The 22,661-nt window shown below is 38.8% G+C and overlaps 2 protein-coding genes across 4 annotated transcripts in view; one reads left to right on the top strand and one right to left on the bottom strand.

The window, feature by feature from the left end:
• Positions 1-3,540: 3,540 nt before the first annotated feature.
• On the bottom strand, positions 3,541-18,891 carry UBE2B (ubiquitin conjugating enzyme E2 B). The gene is made up of 6 exons (XM_043588065.1): positions 18,497-18,891; positions 16,337-16,417; positions 15,104-15,129; positions 9,858-9,947; positions 5,828-5,916; positions 3,541-4,872 (listed from the first exon to the last, which is right to left on the bottom strand). Exons 1-6 carry the CDS (start codon positions 18,538-18,540, stop codon positions 4,744-4,746), a joined length of 459 nt encoding a protein of 152 aa, XP_043444000.1. The 5' UTR covers positions 18,541-18,891; the 3' UTR covers positions 3,541-4,743.
• A 2,527-nt stretch (positions 18,892-21,418) lies between these two features.
• Positions 21,419-22,661, top strand: part of CDKL3 (cyclin dependent kinase like 3) — a 101,826-nt gene continuing 100,583 nt past the window's right edge. For 2 of the 3 annotated variants that reach the window (XR_006298377.1, XM_043587908.1), the window contains exons 1-2: positions 21,419-21,513; positions 22,050-22,232. Coding sequence is in view for 1 of the 3 variants with exons in the window: in XM_043587908.1 (XP_043443843.1) it covers positions 22,068-22,232 (165 nt within the window). In the remaining 2 variants the exon portion in view is untranslated. The remainder of the gene's footprint in view (positions 21,514-22,049; positions 22,233-22,661) is intronic. The other variant, XR_006298378.1, reaches the window with a different exon arrangement.

Below are 22,661 nucleotides of genomic sequence, written 5' to 3'. Positions count from 1 at the left end.
AAACTTTCTCCCTGAAAAAATGGGCCATCAACCTCACCGTCATCAGGCCCCAGTATTGCTCTCACTGATCTTTCTGGCTTGCAAAAGATCCCTTGTACCCATCCCTGGGATTGACAGTCTTCATTCTAAAGGCAACCTGCCAGCTCTTGTTCCAGGGAGTCTCCACCTGAAACCAAAGCCTTATGTGTTGTACAGCTACAGTTCTCTAACCAAAGCCCACTAAAACCCAGCAGGGTCACTAATCCAGCTTTCCTTTGGAGGTGATATTCCAAGCCTTTGCTGAAGTTGATGACATGGGCTGGACTCTGTGGATTCTTTTCCTATTCTCTGCCCAGGATGTTATCAGGACAAGTTTCCAGTTCTTATTGGTCTCTGTACTCGCACCACCACAGTAACATAAAAATTTCCTAACTCAGTTTTGTAAAATGACTTTGTACAGAGGCCAAAGAGCTGCAAGTCTCTCTGCATTTGACATTCTCCAACTCAGGAGGGAAGCTAGTCTAATTCATTAGGTGGGCTGTGCTATTCTTGGCAAAAAGCCTTGTTTGTAAAGGGGGAAAGGAAAGGGCAACTTATACTTTGGGCTTCAGACAGGAAGCAGCATTAAGAGGTCTGCCTTAAGTGCTCTTATGTTTGCATTTTGGCAGCCTTCAAGACACCACAGAATCCGTCCTGCATTCCAGGAAGAATGACAACTAAATGGTACAGGTTGATGGAGCCTGAGGAGATCCTTTCAGAGATAGGCTCTGGTTCCCTCTAGACAAGTACTCAACCCCGTGGCACTTTAAGGATCCCAGTCTTTCAGGTAAGAGTTTAGATAGCTAACCTCCCCCCAAAAGCCTGCAGAAGCATCATACTTGTAACCAACACCATCACCATATAAAGACCTAACTAACTAAAAGGTTATTTGCTTTTTCTCAGCACAGTACACACTCTGGAGTCTTTTCAAAAGTATCACTGACAAGTCACTGATAAACAAAAGCATTATGTGGCCAATCTTTAGCACTCAAATCACTGGCAGTTCCTGAAAGTCATTCCATTCGGGCTTTTTACCCAAGTCTGAATCCTCCATATGCCAAAGAGGAAGCTTGAAGCCCTTCCTTCCAGGATTCTTGATTTCAACCAGCAAGGAGCACTAATGTTGAGCCTGACATGAGTCATATACTCAAAAAGGTTTGCAAAAGGCACAGCTCATTTGTCTTTTTGGCCAACTAAAAAAAGCCCTAGCCCATGCTATGACAGGAAATGTACAAACCTCAAGACACTATTAACAAAACTGTTTTAAACCAATGCAGTTGAGGGATAAGGGAGGTGGAGAAATTACTCAAAGAGGAATGGCACATGCACTTGTATCTTCTTTTTCAGAGGACAGAGAAAAAAGTAAATTCAACAGTAAAACTTTGTTTCTAATCTCTTTCCTCTAATATGTCATATACTTGAATAATTAAAGGTAACTAATCTTTACTCTTAGCTGACAACAGCTCAGTTTTTTCCTAACTAGATGGGAACTGAAGTAACAGGGCTACTGTCTTGGCACAAGGCCCTTGCCCTATGGACAATTTCATTTACCTTTAATAGCTGTGCAACCACTGACTTTTTAATTTACATAATAATCCTCACATAACTGAGATTCCTTTGGGACTTTGCATTGCTAAATGCAACAGAAAGGAATTGTAATAAATACCACCAAGACCTAAAAAGTTGATTGCTATCTTTTAAAATCTGGAATTGAGAGATCAAAATACCTTAAACAAAACTCTAAACTGTTATATAAACCCCAGGGGGTTCTTTCTTAAGAGTACTAAATGAATAAATTAAGTAGACTTTGTTTACTCAGCACAAAATACTGTTAACTAAGGCACCTTTAATAGATTTCTTCTCCAGTACCTTCTACCTACAGGAGTCAGAATTTTTACATCAGTTTCAGAAGTTATTCATGGAACTTTTTTATTGGGTGGTTGGGGTTGGGGAGGGGAGAGTACTGACTCAAGAATAGTTCCGTGAAGGGGTTAAAATGTGCTCTATTGTTAAGTCATAGTCTTTTATATCAGAGAGCAGAAAGTGTTCCTATATCCAGACTTTACTTGTTTAAGAAAAAAGAAAAAAAAAAGGGGGAGGTAGAAAATAATGGTCAAGAAAACCTCTTCACTGGATAGATATAAATCTGTACATAATTCGCAATCAACTAAAGTATTATAGATTTTCTAAAACTGTGAACTTAATTCCTTAATATATCCTAAGGGGCAGTACAGTTCTTGGGTAAAAGACCAGATTGGCCAGGTACAAATCCCAGCTCTATCACTTGCTAGTTGGTTGACCTAGACCAAGTCACTTTATCTCTGTGTACCTAATTCTTCATCTGTAACATAATGGTTAGCTACCCTCACAGGATTACTGTGAGTCTGAAAGTGATCATATGTTGAAGTGTTTTGAATAATGCCATGCATGTAGAGCATTCCATGTTACAGGGTGCTGGCACCTGGGTGACTCAGTCGGTTGAGCATCTGACTTCAGCTCGGGTCATGATCTCACATTTTGTGAGTTCAAGCCCCACATCGGGTTCACCACTGTCAGCACAGAGCCCGCTTCCGATCCTCTGTCCCCCTCTATCTGCCCCTCTCCTGCTGTGCTCTCCCCCAAAATAAATAAATATGGAAAAAAAAAGTACTTTTACAGAGGAAAATGCATCATAAATGCATTTAAACTTCAGCATGAACCCAACTTCATACCAAAATAAATAACTTAGTTCTAGCCTCTTGCCATACATTTATAAAATTTACCTAGTTTACACATTTTTTTGTATGATCTAACCTTATAAATAGAGGGTTTTCATCTAGCACTCAACCAAAGAAATAGGACTCTGTTCCAAGGCTGAAGAAAATACCTGAGGAGTAACTGGGAGAGGAATATTCCTAAGAATTTTCTCTACTGGGAATGTTGAGTTTCATGGTAGGAGTTTTAGGTGTGTGCTGAATTTAGGACTTGGAGCTCACAGACTCCCTGCAAAGTGAGATGTAACCCTCTTATAATTATCAACACCTGAAATGTTTCAATTTTAAATGGGAAGAGGAAAACAGATTAAGGTAAAATAGATTTTGAAGCAGTAACCAAATAGCATTTAATGAAATAAGAGGGGAGACTCTCATACCTACTGTATATTTAAAATAAGAGTCAGTCAGTCACTGGAGTAATGTCTACGGGAACTATAATTTGTCTGAGAGCTGAATATGAAAGCATCACACATTTGATATGAGCAAAAAGTACCTTTAAACTTTTTTTTTTTTTTTGGCCATTAATTCCAGTGAGTGGACTCTCATTTGTATGAAAAGCTTCCTAAGATCATACTTACTCCAAAATTTGCCAAGTAATACATCCTTCCAGTGTTAAACTTTGCTTAATAAATAGAAGCTGTACATATTGCTATCCTACAGTCTTCCAACAGAGAAGCAGCTACTAGCTTACTAAGCTGGTAAGAATAGGACAAGAAACTACTGGGGTTACTCAATAGCTGTTTTAACTGAACTAGAAAGACTACACAGGTGGTTCAACAGAATTTACTTGTATATTTTCCATTTTCTGTGCTATTTGAAGGCATAGGATAGCTTTGTATTAGCTTTCTACAATACTGTGTTTTAAATTTATCCAGTAAACTAAGATGCAGTACAACTTTTATACAACTTAGGAGATAAAAAAAAAAAAAATCTCCACAAGAGAATGCAACTCAGCAGGCCCTGGTATTAAAACAATTTTCCAGAATAAACAGATACGCAATTGCATTAAAAGGCAGTTTTCAAATATTTTAAGTTACACCAAGATTCCTTCCAAATATCTGCCTTGCTAAACCAATGCAATCAAATCTTATTCAGTGTTAATAGTGGGGCATGGGTTTTGATAAGTGTTTACAGTTTTACTTTATCAAAAAACTTTTAAAGTGCTATCAAGCAGCAAAATAAATTGCATTAGCTCTGTGCTCCAGGTAGAGGTGCCAAATCCTCACGGTAGAGGTACAAACTGTGAAATTGCAAAAGGTACAGTTTAACAGTAAATAGTGCAGGAAGAAACAGTAACAAGTGGCCTAAATACAGAGTGGGACAGAATCAAACCAGTTATGTCTATGATTGCTCAAGTGAAACTGATATAGTTTCATTCATTCAAAATAAAATGTGAAATTATAATTGGTGTTTAGAATCAAATTTGAAGAATTTCTTGATAAAATATAAATGTTCTTTTGAAATTGGAAATGAAACTATCAATTGATGGGAGAGCTAGAGACTTATTAACCCCTCCTACACAGATAAGGAAATAAGTGACAAAGTCTCTTGCACTGAAGTTATGTATTTTAACAGCTTTACATGTAATATTCATATATAAAAAACTTTAAGTGCTTTTCTCCAATTTAAAAATCTAAAGAATTCAAAAATAAGGCATTCAATATTTGAAAAAAGTACAGATTTACAAAATGTGTATTATTCTGTCATGAAAACTCCACACCAACATTATACACTTGGAAAAAAATACAAACAGGATATATTACAAATTTATGTAAGCAATAACTTAGTTCACACCATGCAATAAAAAGTACATTAATCAAGATACACAAGCTTTTGTAGGTCTAAACTGAAGGACTTTTTTTTTTTTCTGCAGAATCCTTAAAACCTGTGGCACTTAAAATGTGTTAGCCTTTCTACTGAGAGGTAAATTATACACAACAATGATGAAAAAAATTAACAGACCAGATGTCTATTATGAATCATTCCAGCTTTGTTCAACAATGGCCGAAACTCTTTTCTCATATTCTCGTTTGTTTTCCTGATAAAGCTGTGCTGCCTGGCTATTGGCTGGACTGTTTGGATTCGGTTCATCCAGCAGAGACTAGATGGAAAGACAGAAAAGAAAAAAAAGATTTGCAAAGTTATTCTTTACATTAACGTGGGTTAGATATGGAGCACAGGAGTTGTACAAAACAACAAATTATTCACTAATGAAATGGCAGATAGATCTTTTGTATTTTTAGGTCTTAAATAGTTTCAGAAATGCCCTGGTCACTGTAATAACTTTCCTGATGCTAGAAAACTTAAACTTCCAAAACTCATAGTTCTCAATTGTCTTAAGACCTCTAATTTCAAGGAAATTGGAAAAGAGTATTCTTCAACATACTGAAACCATTAGGCAAGAAATAGAAATAGCTGAAAACAATGTTTATAAAATGATCTGAATTAAAAGGAAATGTGATAGAAAAAGCTTTAAAAATGTGTCAAGCAAAAATTTAATTGTGATCCTATGAAATCCACATAAACTAAAATACCCCTCAGTCCACCTCTCTCCAAAACTTTCATTCAAGGTCAACTCTGAACCCACCAGAGTGCTTTGGCAGATGGTTAACACTATCTTCTTCTTTTTTTTTTTAAACAATTTCTCGGATGGGATAACATATTCATACTCAACACTGCTTCTCTGCACTTGGCAGTTTCTTGAGGTCCCTATGGTTTTTATAAGCAATCATCTTTCTCTATCTTCAAGAAGAGTTTTCTTCCTTCTCCACATCCTCTGGCTATGCTTCTTGGGCACAACTCATGCTTGACCTGTGAGAACACTTTATTTACACAAGGATCAGGAAAAGGACCATGGATTTGGTCCAGTGTGGTCACTAACAAAAAAAGCAGACCAAATGTCTAAAAATCATGGGTTTTTATCCAAGCTGTGACATTGGTTACCTGGGTGGTGGGAAGCTTAGTTTGCTCACTTGGGTCTTTAGAGTGCTCCAAAAGAAGCTGACTATATCCCGCACAATCTTGAAAAATCATGATGCATCCTAACACACACTTACCTGAATTGATGTTAAGATAGAAGATACGTCATATGTTGGACTCCATCGATTCTGAAGGATATCTAAACATATGCTGCCATCAGCATACACTGCAAAGACAACACTAAAACTGGTTACATATTAACTTTATCATACTTAACAGTTAAAGAGAAATCTTTACTACAAATAGAATGCCTGGCCCCATCAGAAGTTGTGAACATTAATTACTAAACCCTGTCTCACAGAAAAATCAGTGTTTCATCAGAAGAGTTTCAGAGTTGAATCTGTTTAAATTCCCTATTTCTAAATTCCTTAAATAAAGCTCTTAAAAAAAAAAACTTATATATCCACTCTAAGTTAATGATATACAAAGACATACATGATATGTTAATAAGTTTCTATTTTTATTTATTATTTCTTAAAATATTTACTTATTTTGAAAGAGAGAGAATCCCAAGCAGGCTCCACACTCAGCATGGAGCCTGACACAGGGCTCAATCTCATGTCTGTGAGATCATGACCTGAGCTGGTATCAATAGTCGAAGCTTAATCGATGAAGTCACCCAGATGCCCCAATAAGATTCCAAATGTGGTAAAAATTTACAATAAACTTTGTAAAGAATTTACAAAATATTTAAATTTTTTCATTTGGAATATGTGTGGTCACAAAAACATTTGTAAGACTAAATGCCAAAATGTAAGTATGGGCTATCTGTAAATCACAGGATTATAAAGGGTCTTGTTGTCTTTTACCTTTTCTTGTATTTTATGATTTATTTTTAAAACGAGTATGCATTCCTTTCATAAAAAATGAAAACCAAGTGATTAAAACGTTTTAAGTCTTTAACATTTGGGAGGTTTTTTCCCCTCTTAAACTGTATGTGAATTAATGAACATAATTTTTTTTTTTTTTTAATGTTGAGACTCCTAAGCAGGCTCCATGCCATCAGTGCAGAGCCCAATGCGGGCTCTAACTCATGAAGTGTGAGATGAGGACCTGAGTCAAAATCAAGAGTAGGATGCTTAACTGACCGAGCCACCCAGGCACCCCAGTGAACACTTGTGAGACTATATGTCTACATGATAAACTTCCACAAGTGGAACTGCTGTCTTGATAAAGGGTAAATGCGTTTAAATGTTATAGATACTGCCAAACTTTGGAAAACTTCATGGAGCCAGCCAGATCACTCCACATAAAGATAAGAATAGTGAGGCTTTTTTGGGGAGAGGGGCAAATTATACATAAATGCTGTCATTTCTCAGGGTTCTAATCTCCATCCTCTTCCTTCTTGCCCTGTATACACCCTCTGGGCAACGTTATCCACTCTCATGGTGTCAATGACCATCCATGTGCTAGCTATGTCTACTTTTTAGCTTTAGATCAGATTTAACTCTCTGCTTTAAAGCAGCTTAGTCAGTGGCTTACTATCTATCCTACAGGAACATCAAACTTGGCAAGTCTACACAACACAACACTTAAGTATAGATTAAGTTTTAAAGTAGTAACTATTTAAAGTAATCCAAAAGTAAACTAGAAGCCACAAACATCCATCAAATGATAAATGGATAAACAAAATACAGTATATTCATAAAATGAAATCTCACTTGAAGCAATAAAAGGAAATGAAGTACGGTTAAAACATCGATGAACCCTGAAAACTATGCTAGCTGAAAGCTACAAAAAGGCCACGTGAATTATAGGATTTCATTTAAATGAAATGTCCAGAACAGGCAAATACATAGAGACAGAAAATATAACTGCCTAGGGCTGGGGTGCTGGGACAAAGGAGAAGGACTGCTCATTGTCATGGGATTTTTTTGGGGAGAGATAAAATGTTCTAAACGTGATTATGGTGATGGCTGCATAACTCAGTGAATATACTAAAATCCACTGAACTGTACAATTTAAATGAATGAATAGCATGATACATGAATTATACTTCAAATAAAGATGTTTAAAAAGTAGACCAGAAAGTTAATAAAATACTAAGGTGCCTGGGTGGTTCAGTTAAGCATCTGACTTTGGCTCAGGTCATGGTTGGGGAGTATGAGCACACCAGGCTCCATGCTGCCGCTGTGGAGCGTGCGTGCGTGTGTGCGTGCGTGCGTGTGTGTGTCTCTCTCTCTCTCTCTCTCTCTCTCTCCTTCCCTCTCCGCCCCTTTCCTGCTCTATCAAAATAAATAAACTGAAAAAAAAATTCTGATAAAAGAAAAAAGGGAAACCATGTTATTAATACAAAGGGATGAGAAATAATCTAATACATGTTTCCCTAAGGTTGAAAATACTACACACCTTACACACATAGACCACCACCACCCCCTGCACATTATATAGTGTTTCCCACTTTGATTTACAGAGCCTTCTTACCACATTGTGAATTTGATTCGATAACAAGTCTAAGATAAAGTGGAATAAATGTTAAGTGACTCCTTCTGGAATTAAGTGAACTGATGGAGAAGACCATATTTAAATGAACAAAGGTTATAAAAAAGAAAACTTAAATCTTTCATACTGTAATTTATAATCCAGGAATATACATATATTTGAAATAAGTAAGAGATCACAGAAGAGCAAATTTAATTATAAAGAGTCATTCAGCAATCATTTATGGAAAACAGTAATTTCTGCAAGTGAAAATAGAATAGAGAAAAAATGGAAAACTGTATTTAAAAAAGCCTTGAAAACATACGAATCTTTGACCCAATAATCCCACTTGTAAAAGCTTATATTCTATAACAATAGTATGGGTATTTGGGAAGGTTTTCAAGAATGTTCAAAGTGCTATTTAAGGGGCACCTGGGTGGCTGAGTCCCTTGAGCATCCTACTCTGGATTCTGGCTCAGGTCACAATCTCATGGTCAGGAGTTTGAGCCCCAAGTCAGGTTCTGCAATCACCAACTGTGGTGCCCGGGTAGCTCAGTTGGTTAAACATCTGACTCTTGATCTCGCTCGGTTCATTATCTCACAGTTCTTGAATTCAAGCCCTGCACTGGGCTCTGGGCTCACAGCACAGAACCTGCTTGGGATTCTCTCACTCCCTCTTTCCCTGCCCCTCCCTCACTTTCTCTCTAAATAAATAAACTTTAAAAATAAATAAATTAAATTATAAACTGAAAATCACCAACTGGACACATTAAATAAATTATGGCAACCTCATAAAACTTTCTGCAGCCATTAAGGAGGATATAAAAGAAAACATGAACCTAAGGGAAGGGAAACAAAAATAATATAAAAACAGGGAGGAGGACAAAACAGAAGAGACTCATAAATATGGAGAACAAACTGAGGGTTACTGGAGGGGTTGTGGCAGGGGGGATGGGCTAAATGGGTAAGGGGCACTAAGGAATCTACTCCTGAAATCATTGTTGCACTATATGCTAATCTGGATGTAAATTAAAAAAATAACAGAAAAATAAAAAAAAAAAAGGATGTAAAAGAATAGTTAATAAGGTACTCACAGTACCTATATAAAAAATTATATCACAGTATCTATAAAAAATTATATAGAACAATCTCAGTTTTGAACAAGCACTTGCATTATTTAAAAGCTAAATTTTAAGCAACAAATTATTTTTGGTATCTTTCACATTTCTACAAATAAATAGGTATTATTTTAGGGGCACCTGGGTGGCTCAGTCAATTAAAGAGTCCAACTCTTGGTTTCAGCTCAGGTCATGATCTCACAGTCTGAAACTGGGCTCTGTGCTGACAATGCAGAGCCTGCTTGGGATTCCTTCTCTCCTGCCCCACTTCCTCATGCTCTTTCTAAATATAAATAAATAAACTTAAAAAAAAAAAAGCACCTCTCTTAAAAAAGAATAAAAAGGATATTATTTTAAAATCAGAAATAATTAAAACAAAACAACTTTACTTGAAATTTGGAACCTTCTAAAGATTCCAGGATACAAAACCATAGCTAATACTGACATGGAAGCAACATCTAGAAGTGAGAAGTGAGAAGTAGAAGGGAAGGCCTAACAGGAAGGAAGCCACTGCCACTCTTTCCCCCCTCCCCTCATCATTTGTGAAGTGTAATAAAATGTTACTTACCATTTGGATGAAACATTTTGGATAAAAACCTAACAGTTGGTGGTTTATTTGGATACTCTTCAGAAAATTCTATTACTAGTTTAAAAGTACCTAGATAGAAAACAAACCAAAATAATTATAGTAAAGACAAGCAAAATTTTTAATCTCTTCATCAATGAATCCCCAACCCAATACTGGTGTTTTTGCACAACCACACAAAAATTAATGTCAATTTTGGCTTAGTACATAAAACACACTAAAAACACTTTGATTTACATTAGACTGGTTAACACACAACATTGGCAAGCACTTGGGAACACACACTTTCAAGTGCTATTGGTGGGAATGTTAACTGCCATACTTTTGGAAGGCAATTTGGCCCTAGCTACTGAAGTTTAAAATGTACATTTGGGGAACTACAGCTAGTTTATTATAGCTTAGAGGGGTGTATGCCAAAGGATTGTGAGAGAGGGTAACCACCACACAACAAATGACTTAGACTGGAGGCATGGACACTAATTTGAAAGGTCTCTTCTGTCCCCATATGAATCTGTTCACTTAAATATGCCAAGAATCACTAGTGTTAGTTTAACTGCCTACTTTAGGTTACAGACCAAAGTGGGTACACCTTGTAAAGCAGTATTTTATGGTAAGTACAAGCACAGGCTTTTAAAAAAATTATGCACTTCTAACAAAGTCAGTCTGTTCACAGTGTACTAAGAACCCTCAATTCCAATTCCAAATTTATTATGCAGAAATAACCATTATTAGTGGTTTTGTCTTTCTAGACTTTTCTGTTTATATACTATCCAGTTTTTTATTTTGAGGAAATCTTCCCGAAGGTTGAAGAGGCATTCCAACTACAACCCTTGAGTATTTATAATACTCCGTAAATTGAGCCTTATTCCTAATGAAGTCAATAGAAGTTTAAACCATTCCAGATGTTTCTACAAGGTTCTTCCCTTAATTCATCAATGCAGTTTTAAAAAGCAAAACAAAAATCCTTTCTTCTATTTATTCTATCTTGTATTTTACCTTTATGTATTGAGTACATAACCTCTCTTTTACGTTTTTTTTTGTTGTTGTTGTTGTTTTTTGCCATTTGGAAATTTGGGATTAGGTAGGTCAAAGATAAAAGCAAAATCAAATGTGTTATCTATTTCATATTCTGAATCGAGGTATTATGAAATGTACAGTTAAATGGTGAAGGCAGCCTTATATCTAATAATGTATTTTGAAAGTTTACAGTTTAATTAAAAAAGTATAATGTAAAAATTTCAGGCTACACAAATACAGAACAGCTTTTTAAAAAAATTTTATGTTTATTTTTGAGACAGAGAGAAACAGAGCATGAATGGGGGAGGGGCAGAGAGAGAGGGAGACACAGAATCCCAAGGAGGCTCCAGGCTCTGAGCTGTCAGCACAGAGTCCAACACGAACCGTGAGATCATGACCTGAGCTGAAGTCGGATGCTTAACCGACTGAGCCACCCAGGCGCCCCTAGAAAAGCTATTTTCAAGATTTTCCCCTACCTTATGGAGTCTCAGGACCCCTTTATACTCGTATTCCCAACCACAGCCATGCTTCCAATGGGAAGTCAACTGAATGTTAAGATGGGGAGAGATACATGTGATAGCATACCATTTTATATATTTCCACCAAAAATGAAAAATAATTTCATTTAAAAATATTGGCTCTTTAGTAACTAGGTTGCAACAATTCCCCCAGTTTTTAACATTCTGTTCTCATGAATCAGTTGGTACAAACTGCTTCCAGCATGCCACTGGATTTAACTATCAGTGTTTCTTTCTTTTTTTTTTTTGTTAAAGATTTTTTGCTTAAGCAATCTCTACACCCAACATGTGCTCAAACTTACAAACCTGGATCAAGAGTTGCATGCTCTACTGATTGAGCCAGCCAGGTGTCTCTAACTATCAGTATTTCTTGTATTACAGGATTGAACTAAAAAATTTTTGAAAGTAATTTCTATGCCCAATATGGGGCTCTAACTGTCTTGACCTGGAGATCAAAAGTCACATGTTCTAATGACTGGGCCGGCCAGGCTCCCCCAACTCAGAAAAATTTTAAGTATTAATTATTGTAAACTCACTACACATTAACCTAAGTATGAAACCTAAGTATAAAACCTAAGTATATGTGTAACCTACACATTGAATTAAAAATAATATTATCTCCCCCCCTCCCCCCAAGATAGTGAGAAGTGTAGCACTGTTTTACAATTCTGCAAGTCTCTTTAATGATTGGCTTTAACAGAAGACAGCTGGATTTTCTTAGCTACTTCTGCAATCTGTTACAATATGCTGTTTTGGTTGAGGGATAGGAAGCAAATCAGGCTTCATAAAATCAGTAAATGAAAAAGTAGAGTATTTTCATTGTTTTTTCAGATAGTTGTAGATATTCTTTTTTGATTACTAAAGAACTGGTAGGGTTTTAAAGGTTAATTGCAATGTAGAATCTGAAACCGTATCAATAAACGTTTTGCATCAGTTACACTAAAATCTGTTGCACAATGCATAAATCTTTTATTCATCCATAATTTTCTAGTATCATACATTAGTAACTCAAAAAATACAGACTTATACAAATGTAAATTCTGCCACATTTCATTATATACTATCAAAAAACAAATCACAATTAGGTAACCACCTACTGATCTTATCAGAGAAGTCTTGAAGTACAGTTCACTTCATCGCTTTTAAGTATGTCTGCCATACAGTCAAATCTAAATTATGACAGTTCGTCTCTCAGTCATTCATTCAAGTAGAAATGCTCCATGAAGAAAAGCAGTTTATGTTGCAACTCTGACAACTGCACAAGTGCTTTTTTTTCCAGACAATTGTCACAGAAGTGTTTTATGCATACTTCCCACCTAATCACACAGAAGATTTTAAAAATGTATACTAAAGGGTCAGAATTTTTTTTTTGAGAGGGAGACAGAGTGGGGGGGGGTGCGGGGGAGGGGCTTAGAGGGAAGGAGGAGAAGGGAGAGGGAGACAGAAGGAGGGAGGGGGAGAGGAGGGGGAAGGGGAGGGGGGAGAGAGGAAGAGGGAGGCAGAGAAAGAGAATCTCAAGCAGGCTCCAAGCCCAGCACAGAATCCTACATGGGCCTTGATCTCACAACCCTAAAATCAAGACCTGAGCCAAAATCAAGAACCAGATGTGTAACAATGAGCCACTCAGGCACCCCAAGGTTCAAAATTCAATAGTATTAATATTTACTTTTTTTACCAAGATGTATCTTTTTTGTCATCAAGAGGTTTTTAAGTGAAATTGGTAACTTTTAAAATCACAGAAGAAATTAACTTGAATTTAAATAAAGATTAAAAAAAATAATAAACAGCACATCTCTTTAAAAAACGCCAAGAACAATGGGTTGCCTGGGTGGCTCAGTCAGTTAAGTGAATGACTCTTGATTTTGGCTCAGGTCACGATCTCACTGTTCCTGGGTTCGAGCCCCATTCTGTCAGCACAGAGCCTGCTTGGGATTCCCTCTCTGTCTCCTCCTCAATCAATAAACTACAAAGAATATGGGGTGTCTGGCTGGCTCAGCTGATGGAGCATGCAACTCCTGATCTCAGAGTGGGGAGTTCCAGGCTCATTTTGGATGTAGAGATTACTTAAAAATTAAAATCTTTAAAATACATTTATTTCTTAAATAAATAAAAAGAATGCAATGACTATTAGTACAGTATAGAGCCACCATCTTGATTTGTGCCAAGATGCTAAACTGCACAGGTTCACTTATAACTACTAAAAGTTTCGTACCATTAGTACCAATTTGAATAGAATACAAAAGGCAAATAGTGCCTCACTAGTGGTATGCAATTTTTTAAAATGTTTACTTATTTGAGAGAGAAAGAATGAAAGTGAGTGTGGTAAGGGCACAGAGAGAGGGAGAGAAAGAATCCCAATCTCTGTCAGCGCAGAGCCCAACGGGGGGCTCAAATCTCATGAACTAAGAGATCATGAACCAGGCCGCAATTAAGAGCTGGACACTTAACTCTGGACACATACCAGACACCCTGGTATAAACAGACAGTTTTGATCACAAGGTATCCATGAAACAGTTTCAGGGACTTTAAGGGAGCCCTGAGAACCTCCTGATAAAGTGTAAAAAGCTGAAGTCCTTAAGTCCTTTTCTTTAAATCTTTACCCCCACCCAGAGGTAACCACTGGTAACAGTGTGGTATAAAACCCTTTAATACACACACACCTGCATATATATGTTTAGTAAAAATGTAATAAAATATATGTTATTCTGAAACTTTTTTTGTGTCTTGAAATGTACGTCCAGATCTACCTTATTCTTTAACGGGTACATAATATTCTAGAATCTAGATATATCATAATTTACTTAACCATTTCCCCTACTGGCATTCAGGTTCTCTCTTTAAAAACAGTACTGCAATCAGTATATCTGTGCAAATTATTTTCAATGGCTTAATTCTGAAACCATTTTGATAATTAAAACAAACCTGTTCAACAATTCTTAATATCCATGCTATAATTAGGGAAAAATCTAAGGACCTGGGTCTTGGTGAAAATACTAAATTTAAGAGACAAGCAATCATGCAGAATCCTATTTATGGATGTCAAATGCTAGCTATGTGTGAAACTACTGGCAGCCATTTTTTAAAAGATTTCTTATTTTATTTTTATCAAGTCATCTCTACACCCAACATGGGGCTCAAATTTATAACCCCAAGATTGAGATTCGCATGCTCTACTGAATGAGCCAGCCAGGTGCCCCAGCTATGTGTGTTTAAGAGCAATTTCAGCTCAACACCCCATCAGCATAGATACCAATGTTAAAAAAGCACCAAGGGCGCCTGGGTGGCTCATCAGGTTAAGCATCTGACTCTTGATTTTGGCTCAGGTCACGATCTCAACAGTTTATGAGTTCGAGCCTGGCATCATGCTCTGCGCTGACAGTGTGAAGCCTGCTTGGGATTCTCTCTCCCCACCGCCCCCCCCCCCCCAAAAGTGCACAATTATCCTCCTTTAACCTACCAACTAGGCCTATAGTTCTACAGTCAAATACCAAAGTAACACAAAGAACTTGCAATGGATAGTGATCAAAGTGACTTGGAAAGAAAGTCCTCTATAAACTATGACTTCTTAGCACTAGTTTTAGTATGACCTAATAATGACAGAAAATAGTTTTAAATTAGATATGCTGTTGTTATAACTTCCTGCTTAAAAAGCAGTGTCCTAATATTACAGAAAACATAATGAGAATGACTTACCATCTTCAAAGGGTGTCCCTTCTGGTCTGAAAACAAGAAGATTTTTGATTAAAAGATGTTTTCATTCTGCCTTTTCCTGATTTTTAAGAATGAAAAGGATAAACTCAGAGAAGGAGGGGCTCATTCTAGTGATTTGTGAAGTTTTAAAGATAGTGTTAGTTCGCTGTCATGTTAGCCCTAGATTTTTAGAGATGTAGGCATACAGGGTAACTATTTTTGAAGTTTTCATTTTAGGCTGGTTTTAAATAAAAAAAAAGGGGGGGATCACAACCTTAGAAAAAGAATTAAGTTCATAAATATCAACCAGTGTCTTAAGAGAAAAAGTCGTATTTTCAATTTACATCAGTAAGATGGAAATCACTTTTAAAGATAACTGTAACACCAGTGTTCTGCTTCCCAGTAAAGCTCTTGTTCCAAACAGCTAGACAGAACTGATGTAAACCAAGAAAGATACTTTTTTTTCTCAAATCTCTTCCCTGCCTCCATATGCCAATTTAATCTTTCATAAGCAGCACTATCAAGTTTAATTAGTTCTTTCAAGGCATTCAGGATCTCAAAGCATGTTAGTCTGAATTTAATCTCTTTCCTTTAAAAGAGCGAACTACACTCATTGTTTTCACTAGTTTTTAACATGAACTCTTACAACTCATTACAACTCAGAATTGTTTATGAAGGTATTCCTTTAAAGTTTGAGTGTAAAACCCAAGTTTAAAAAGTATGAAAGAAAAAAGATCAAATCCAGGAAAACAAAAGAAAGCATAATAAAATTCTAAATTAAGAAGCATATACGCAATACATATAATATATAAAACATAGACCGCTTCTCAAAAGTCTCCAGTTATTTCACACCAAGGTGTGAGACATTTTTATTTAAATTCTTACCACACTCCAACTTGTATTTTTTATTCCTAGCTTTTTTAGTTACCAAAGAATGCAACCATAAACACTTGTTGGTACACTTTGTACAAAATAATTTACCTTTGCTCATTTAGTTTTGAATGATATTTTTATCAGGTAAAACCCAAAGGGATTAGAAAGTTACTGTTAGACAGTAACACCAATGCAAATAATTTTACATAACTACAAAAACACTTATTGGCAGGTTTTTTTTCTAATTTACTTTGCAGTTTCTGTAAGATTCCTCAGTTCCACTTCAGTCTCTTTCCCTAGTCGGTACATTCACTTTTTAAAAAGAATTACTACACCTATCATTTGTTATACCTTTCCACTCACCCAAATATAACTGCATTCCACTGCATGATGTTGTTTTCAGATGGTGCGCCACTGACACCCACAGGTGGGTCCTCTTGCAATCTAGAAATCCAGAGTAGTAATTTCCAAAGTTGAACAACTTTAAATCACTAAGAAGGCCAAACAGAACTCCTGTGGTCTGTATAATCTACTCTAATACAAACTAAATCTATCTCCTTGTTCTTGTGCCGAGGTGTAATAAACCATAGGATTAAAAAAGTATATAACAGGTATATACTTATTAAATACGTCTTCAAATTATCTAAAATTCCAAAGGGCTTTGGAGTCATCCCTCCTCAAATATCAAGGTTCAAAGTTAAGACATATCTTCGAGAACTGATAAGTACAGACTGCCATCAACAACAAAAATTAAAAGCCCTGAATGCAAAAAATATTTTTACGCACCATCAATTTTGCTGCCATAAACATGCTGAGACTGTGTGAGTCCTAACCACAGCTACCTGTGCAACAGCACCCCCCCCCCCCCCACCAAAAGGACCCTCAAGGCAAACACTAAATGGCTGAAAACATTTATATTCAACTTAATCAGGAAACTAGTGTTAGGCAGGAGAGTAGCTTTATCTCATTTGTTTCAATTAGCAACAGCCTTTAAAGAAATCAAGCTTCAATTAGATTTTTTCATCAATCCCTATTTTAAAGACCTGTAATATAGCTAAATCTATCTCTCATTATCAAGAGACTCAATACAAAGCTACCTTCCAGCATGTCATAATCAAATTCTTGTAACATGAAGCCCTTGGAAAACTACCAAAGGTGCCATGTGTTCAACTCAGAATTAAACAGTAAAGTGCAGTAAGAAACCAGAGTAACAATGGAAAGGAGATGAACTTTTATTATTTGGGTTTCAATCACCGGAACGTGAAATTTGGTTTTAAGTTTCAGAAGACAACTTTTGCACGAAACAGAGCACCTCCTTGTACAGACTGTCATTTCAATAAAAAAATAAGGGAGACATTTTATATACAGACATAAATCTGTAGTGATTGTCAGGTAACATACTTTCAAATTAGTCTACATAAAAATAGTTCTTTTCAGTCAATCTGATTAAGCCACGATGACCAGAACCCTTAAAGGAATTATGCTGCTTCATGTCCACCAAAGGTAAACGGCTAAATGAGAATATATTCAATGATAAACTATCCAAAGCTCAAAACAATGGCTTCCAAATGCCTCACCTATGGCTTTCTAATGGCGAAATTGAAAGGTTACTTCCTGAGCAGCTACTGGATATTTTGTCTCAACCAGGGCAGGTCTCCCCAGAAAATCACTTAAAAATATGCAGTGGATCTAGTGCAGTTTTCCGTTTTTTTCCCCCGTACCTCCGAGTATCAAAGGTAAACAACTGAGAAAAAGGCACTTCTTCCTCACTAACCCCAACACCTCTTAACAAAACCCTATTTTACAAAAGGAGGCTCAGGGAGTATCAGGTTAGCGCCAGTCTCAAGGAAGGCATTTTTCCAGACTTTGGAGGCTATAGATAGGGCTTTATACGCCAAGCCACAGAGCTGAGTTCCAGAAGGCACTGGCAGCCCGGGCTGCCAGCCCGAGTCCCAGGTCTCTAAGCCAGTTCTCAAGGTCCTTTCGGGCGGGCGAGGGGGAGTCGGGTTTCGGAGGATGGGTTACTAACCTCCGGACCTCGCGCTGCAGACCCCACCCTCACTGCAGAAAGAATGGGGGGGGGGGGCAATTTTCGTCCCAACCCTGCCCCTCAGAGAAGACCGCAGGGCCATCCAGCAAAACTAACTGGTGCAACAAGCAGGGAAAAAGACTGCAAGGGTTCGCTTTTGGGGGATGAGGCACCGCAGGGTGCAGGGGCGGGGGGAATGAGGCTTGAGCTCTTGGGCCAGACGTCGGCAGCTGACCCAAGTGAGCAGCGGGGGCATCCTAGGATAGTCCATAGCCATCTTTTTACTTTTGGGGGAGGGGATATCAAAATTTCCTCAATGGGAAGAACGAGGAAGGAAGGATGGGAGTGCGAACGGGGAATGGGCTTCCGTCGGTTCCACTGGGCCCATAGTCGGCCCTCTTAGGGTTAGGAGAGGAAGGTGTCCCGGATCCCCGCCCAGCAGCCCCACAGCCACGGGGAGGAGCCGTCACCCAGGCCAAGGTGAGGGGCCTTACCGCTTGAAATCCCTCATAAGCCTCCTCCGCGCCGGAGTCGACATGCTCCCCAGCTGCCCCGCGGTCAGTCTGAAAGAAAAGAGTCCCGCGCAGCCCCCCCACCCCCCGGCGCGGCGGCCGAATCACTGTGGGTCACCACCGCTGCCGAGGCTGCACAAACAACCCTGCAATGACGTCTCCCTCCGCCGCCTCCAGATCCCTCCGCCCTCCGCCAGTACCACGGAGTGAGGGGTGTGGGAAAAGGGTACGGGGCGTATGAGAGCTCGTTATTGTAGTTTTTAGCAGGATTCTGTCCATTTTGGCTTCCTGATATAATAGATAAATTAGTTCTGTCTGATATAGAGATGTAGATTATGGATTATGAGATCCCAAAGCTGAAACGCCATTATGTTTCTCCCCCTTTCACTAGTTTAAACTGGACCGGGTGGGGACAGAAAGACGCATCCGGGGCCAGAGATTTCAGGGAAAGGAGGTGGGATGACGTAAGGTCACGTGACTGCCGGCAGCGTTGTCAACAATCCACCCCTGAGGGGGAGGGGACGAAGTATCTAGAACCACGTGTCCCTGTGACGCGATTAGAACGCATCACGTGGGAGTGTCGCCTGAATCGGAGGCTCGGTCAGATTGCTGTAGATGGTAGTTAAATTTAAGGGGTTGAGGGCCGGGAGAGACTTTTACTAGTTTTCTCTTCGGTTTGTTTGAACAGGGACGGCGATTGTGGCCTAAGCAAAAGCTCGTTTTGCTTAACTCATTAAAACGAAGTCAAACATAACATGGATTTAAAATCCTTTGTGGTTAGTTCAACTGCTTATCAAATCTGATACATGGGGCAATGAGAGGACCTCCGCTTTTTATAATAAGTGCAGCATTGAATGCTGAGGCACACACTACGTAAAATCCCTTGAAATGCTTCCATTAGGCCACCAAATACGCTGGCACATGCATTACAATGGGGTTTCTAGGGTAGGAAATTCTGAGAACAAAAAAGTATGGTATACAGATTTTTAAAAAGTTTGTTCACAATCTCTATAGACATTTTCTGAACACGGGGCTGCACTCATTTGAGGATTTGTGTCAAACTGTGTAAAAGTCCACAGATTTGGCTAAGATGGGGTACATGGAGAGGAGATCTCAAGAGAGCACTTCGAAGTGTGATTGGTTGTCAAGAAAGCCTAAAAATATGACTCAGATGTGAAGAAGAAATTTTGCAGACATGGGGGGGGGGGTTATAAATCTAACCTGGATAACTGGTTTCAGGTTTTGTACACCAGCAAGTAAGGTGCAAATGGGCCTGAATTGTTGCCCATCGGGGAGCTCAGGAGGTGTTGATCCTTGGGGATTCTGACATTTCCCTCCCTCTAGTTCCTTTAATGCCTGGCCTCAGGGCCAATAAAGGTCTACAGGACTCTCAGCACTTTATAACCCTTTGGGTTAATTCTTCAGCCCAAAGCAGAATGGAAGTATTGCATGAAGTTGCCAATAGTTCCATGGAACCATAAAAGGTTAATTGCACCCACTTTCTTGCTACCTCCTTTTCTTGAAACAGTGAATTTTATCTTTTGTTTTTATAACTGCCTTGGTGATCAAGGCAGACAGGCCTAACTCTTGATAGGTTCTACTATGCATCACACATGTGATTCTGTAAGTCAAAAGCTGAATGTTGTTTGTCTTCCGGATATATAATTCTCCTCAAAGCTAAAGATGAAGACATCTAGGTAGGATTACATGCAGGAAAATGATGAGGATAAACTGCAAAAAATCCCTATTATGTCATTTATCTAGCAATGTATAACTGCTATGGAAATTGACAGTTTATGGAGGCTGGCACCAATGCCTAGTTCTTAAGCAATTAAATAACTTTTTTTTTTCTCTTGCTGTCCCCTTATATGTCAAGCAATTTTGGTATGTCTATCCAATTTTGAATTACTTGTTTTCCCAAAGAGGGCGTTTTTATTTTTTTAACTTTTTTTTTTTTTAATTTATTTTTGAGACAGAGAGAGACAGAGCATGAACGGGGGAGTGGCAGAGAGAGAGGGAGACACAGAATCGGAAGCAGGCTCCAGGCTCTGAGGCCTCAGCCCAGAGCCCGACGCGGGGCTCGAACCCATGGACCGCGAGATCATGACCTGAGCCAAAGTCTGACGCATAACTGACTGAGCCACCCAGGCGCCCCAAGAGGGCGTTTTTAAAAAGGAGGAGTATGAGTTCAAAAAAAATTCAAAAGGGGCGCTTGGGTGGCTCAGTCAGTTGGGCATCCAACTTAGCTCAGGTCATGATCTCGCAGTCCGTGAGTTTGAGCTCTGCGTCAGGCTCTGTGCTGACAGCTCAGAGCCTGGAGCCTGCCTCAGATTCTCTATCTCCCTTTCTCTCTGCCCTTCTCCCGGCTCACGCTTGCTCTCCTTCAAAAATAAATTAACATTAAAAAATTTTTTTTAAGCATATAGGTGTTCAAGAAACGTTCTTGAACCATCTTAACTGCGTTTTAAGGATGCATGTCAATGGCTGAGGTCGAACTGAGCTCTACGCAATTTAACGTTAGGTAACTTAGACAACTGTAATTACACAAGACTTCCTTGGAAAGACTTGTTTTACAAGATGACTCCGCTTAATGACACCAGGTATCCTTTTAGGACCCAGCACCAGCGGCAGGTGTTCGTTGGCCCGGAGGCATCTAAGAGCTGGTCGGGCAAGCTGGCGCCTCTGTGGCCCTTCCTTAGAAGACGTGAAGACCCTGGGTGCTGTCAAAATGGGGGTCCTCCCGCTCTCAGCTCAAAACCAACCTTGTGAGTTGGTCTCAATCCATAAACTTCCCACCGCACCCCACCCCACCCCACCCCACCCCACCCCACGCAAGCTTTCTCTGAGCGCTTTCACCTCGCCTCATTTGCTCTTCCGGGTCGGGTGGGGTCGGGCCGTTGTTCCGGTCTTGCGCAGTAGAGCCCGGGGCGTGAGGCCAGCTGCGTCGTTGCCATGGTAGTGGCCTGCCGGGATTTAGCTGGGCAGGCGAGATAAGTAGGGTCAGTGTTTAGTTGACCCGCTGGGTCTCCGCGGAACCTGGCTGGCGGCATTACAAAATGGGCTGAGACGTCGGTGGTTGACTGGATGAGGTCGACTTCGGGAAGAAGGGCGCGACTGGTCCGGGTGTCTGGTTTGAGGAGCGGGTGGGGCTGAGGTTTTCTTGGGTCCGGTGTCTGACCTGTAGGCGACTGCAGTATTTTGGGAACCCCCATACCTGACGGGCTCATGACAGGAAGTGTGCGGACCCCACTCCTGATGGGTGACATGTAGTGAAGGAATCTTCAGTCTTAGTGTTCATGGGAATGACCGAGACAGCAGGAAGATCTCTAAGTTCTGGTGAGGCTGGAGCCCCACAAGGACACCCTACTGTCTGCAGGTGGCAGAGTCCCAAAGACAAACAAGAGTCTGTGGAAAAGATTAATATTTTTTTATGTTTAGGTATTTTAAAATACGGGTTTATTGTGGAAATGCATTGCGCAGCTTGAATAAATAAAAGTACAAATGCTTAACATTTTCTTTCTTTATTTTTATGAAGAAGAATCCAGGTTTGAAAATGGAGATGTATGAAACTCTCGGAAAAGTGGGAGAGGGAAGTTATGGAACAGTCATGAAATGTAAACATAAAGATACTGGGCAGATAGTGGCCATTAAGATATTTTATGAGAAACCAGAAAAATCTGTCAACAAAATTGCAACGAGAGAAATAAAGTTTTTAAAGGTTTGTTTCTTTTACCTTAGTTGCTTTAAGTCAAAGAGGAATTGTTATATAGTAAAAAATTATAAAAGGAATATTTTATTTAACACATATATTAAGACATATAGTAGGCATGAAGTGTGGTACCCTACCTTATTGTGTGTATTTTGAAATTTTATAGCAATACAAGATATATATGCTTATGTATAATGTAACAAAAGTTATGCCAAATGTTGTGAAATGTTTGTTCAGAAATATGCAGGTATAATAATTAGTAAAAATATCTGCTTTGTGAAAGGCATTTTGCCAGATGCTGAGATTATAATGCAGTACCTCCTTTTCAGAACTTTTTACTATTTAATTAGAAAGATGGGAGGGCACTTGAAAACCATACTGAATAGAAAGTGGCTTATAATAAATGCCAGTTGATTAACACAAAGGCCAGTTGGGTAG

Source organism: Prionailurus bengalensis, chromosome A1 (assembly GCF_016509475.1).
Source record: "Prionailurus bengalensis isolate Pbe53 chromosome A1, Fcat_Pben_1.1_paternal_pri, whole genome shotgun sequence".
Taxonomy (NCBI): domain Eukaryota; kingdom Metazoa; phylum Chordata; class Mammalia; order Carnivora; family Felidae; genus Prionailurus; species Prionailurus bengalensis.
This window is presented reverse-complemented; position numbering and strand designations above follow the sequence as displayed.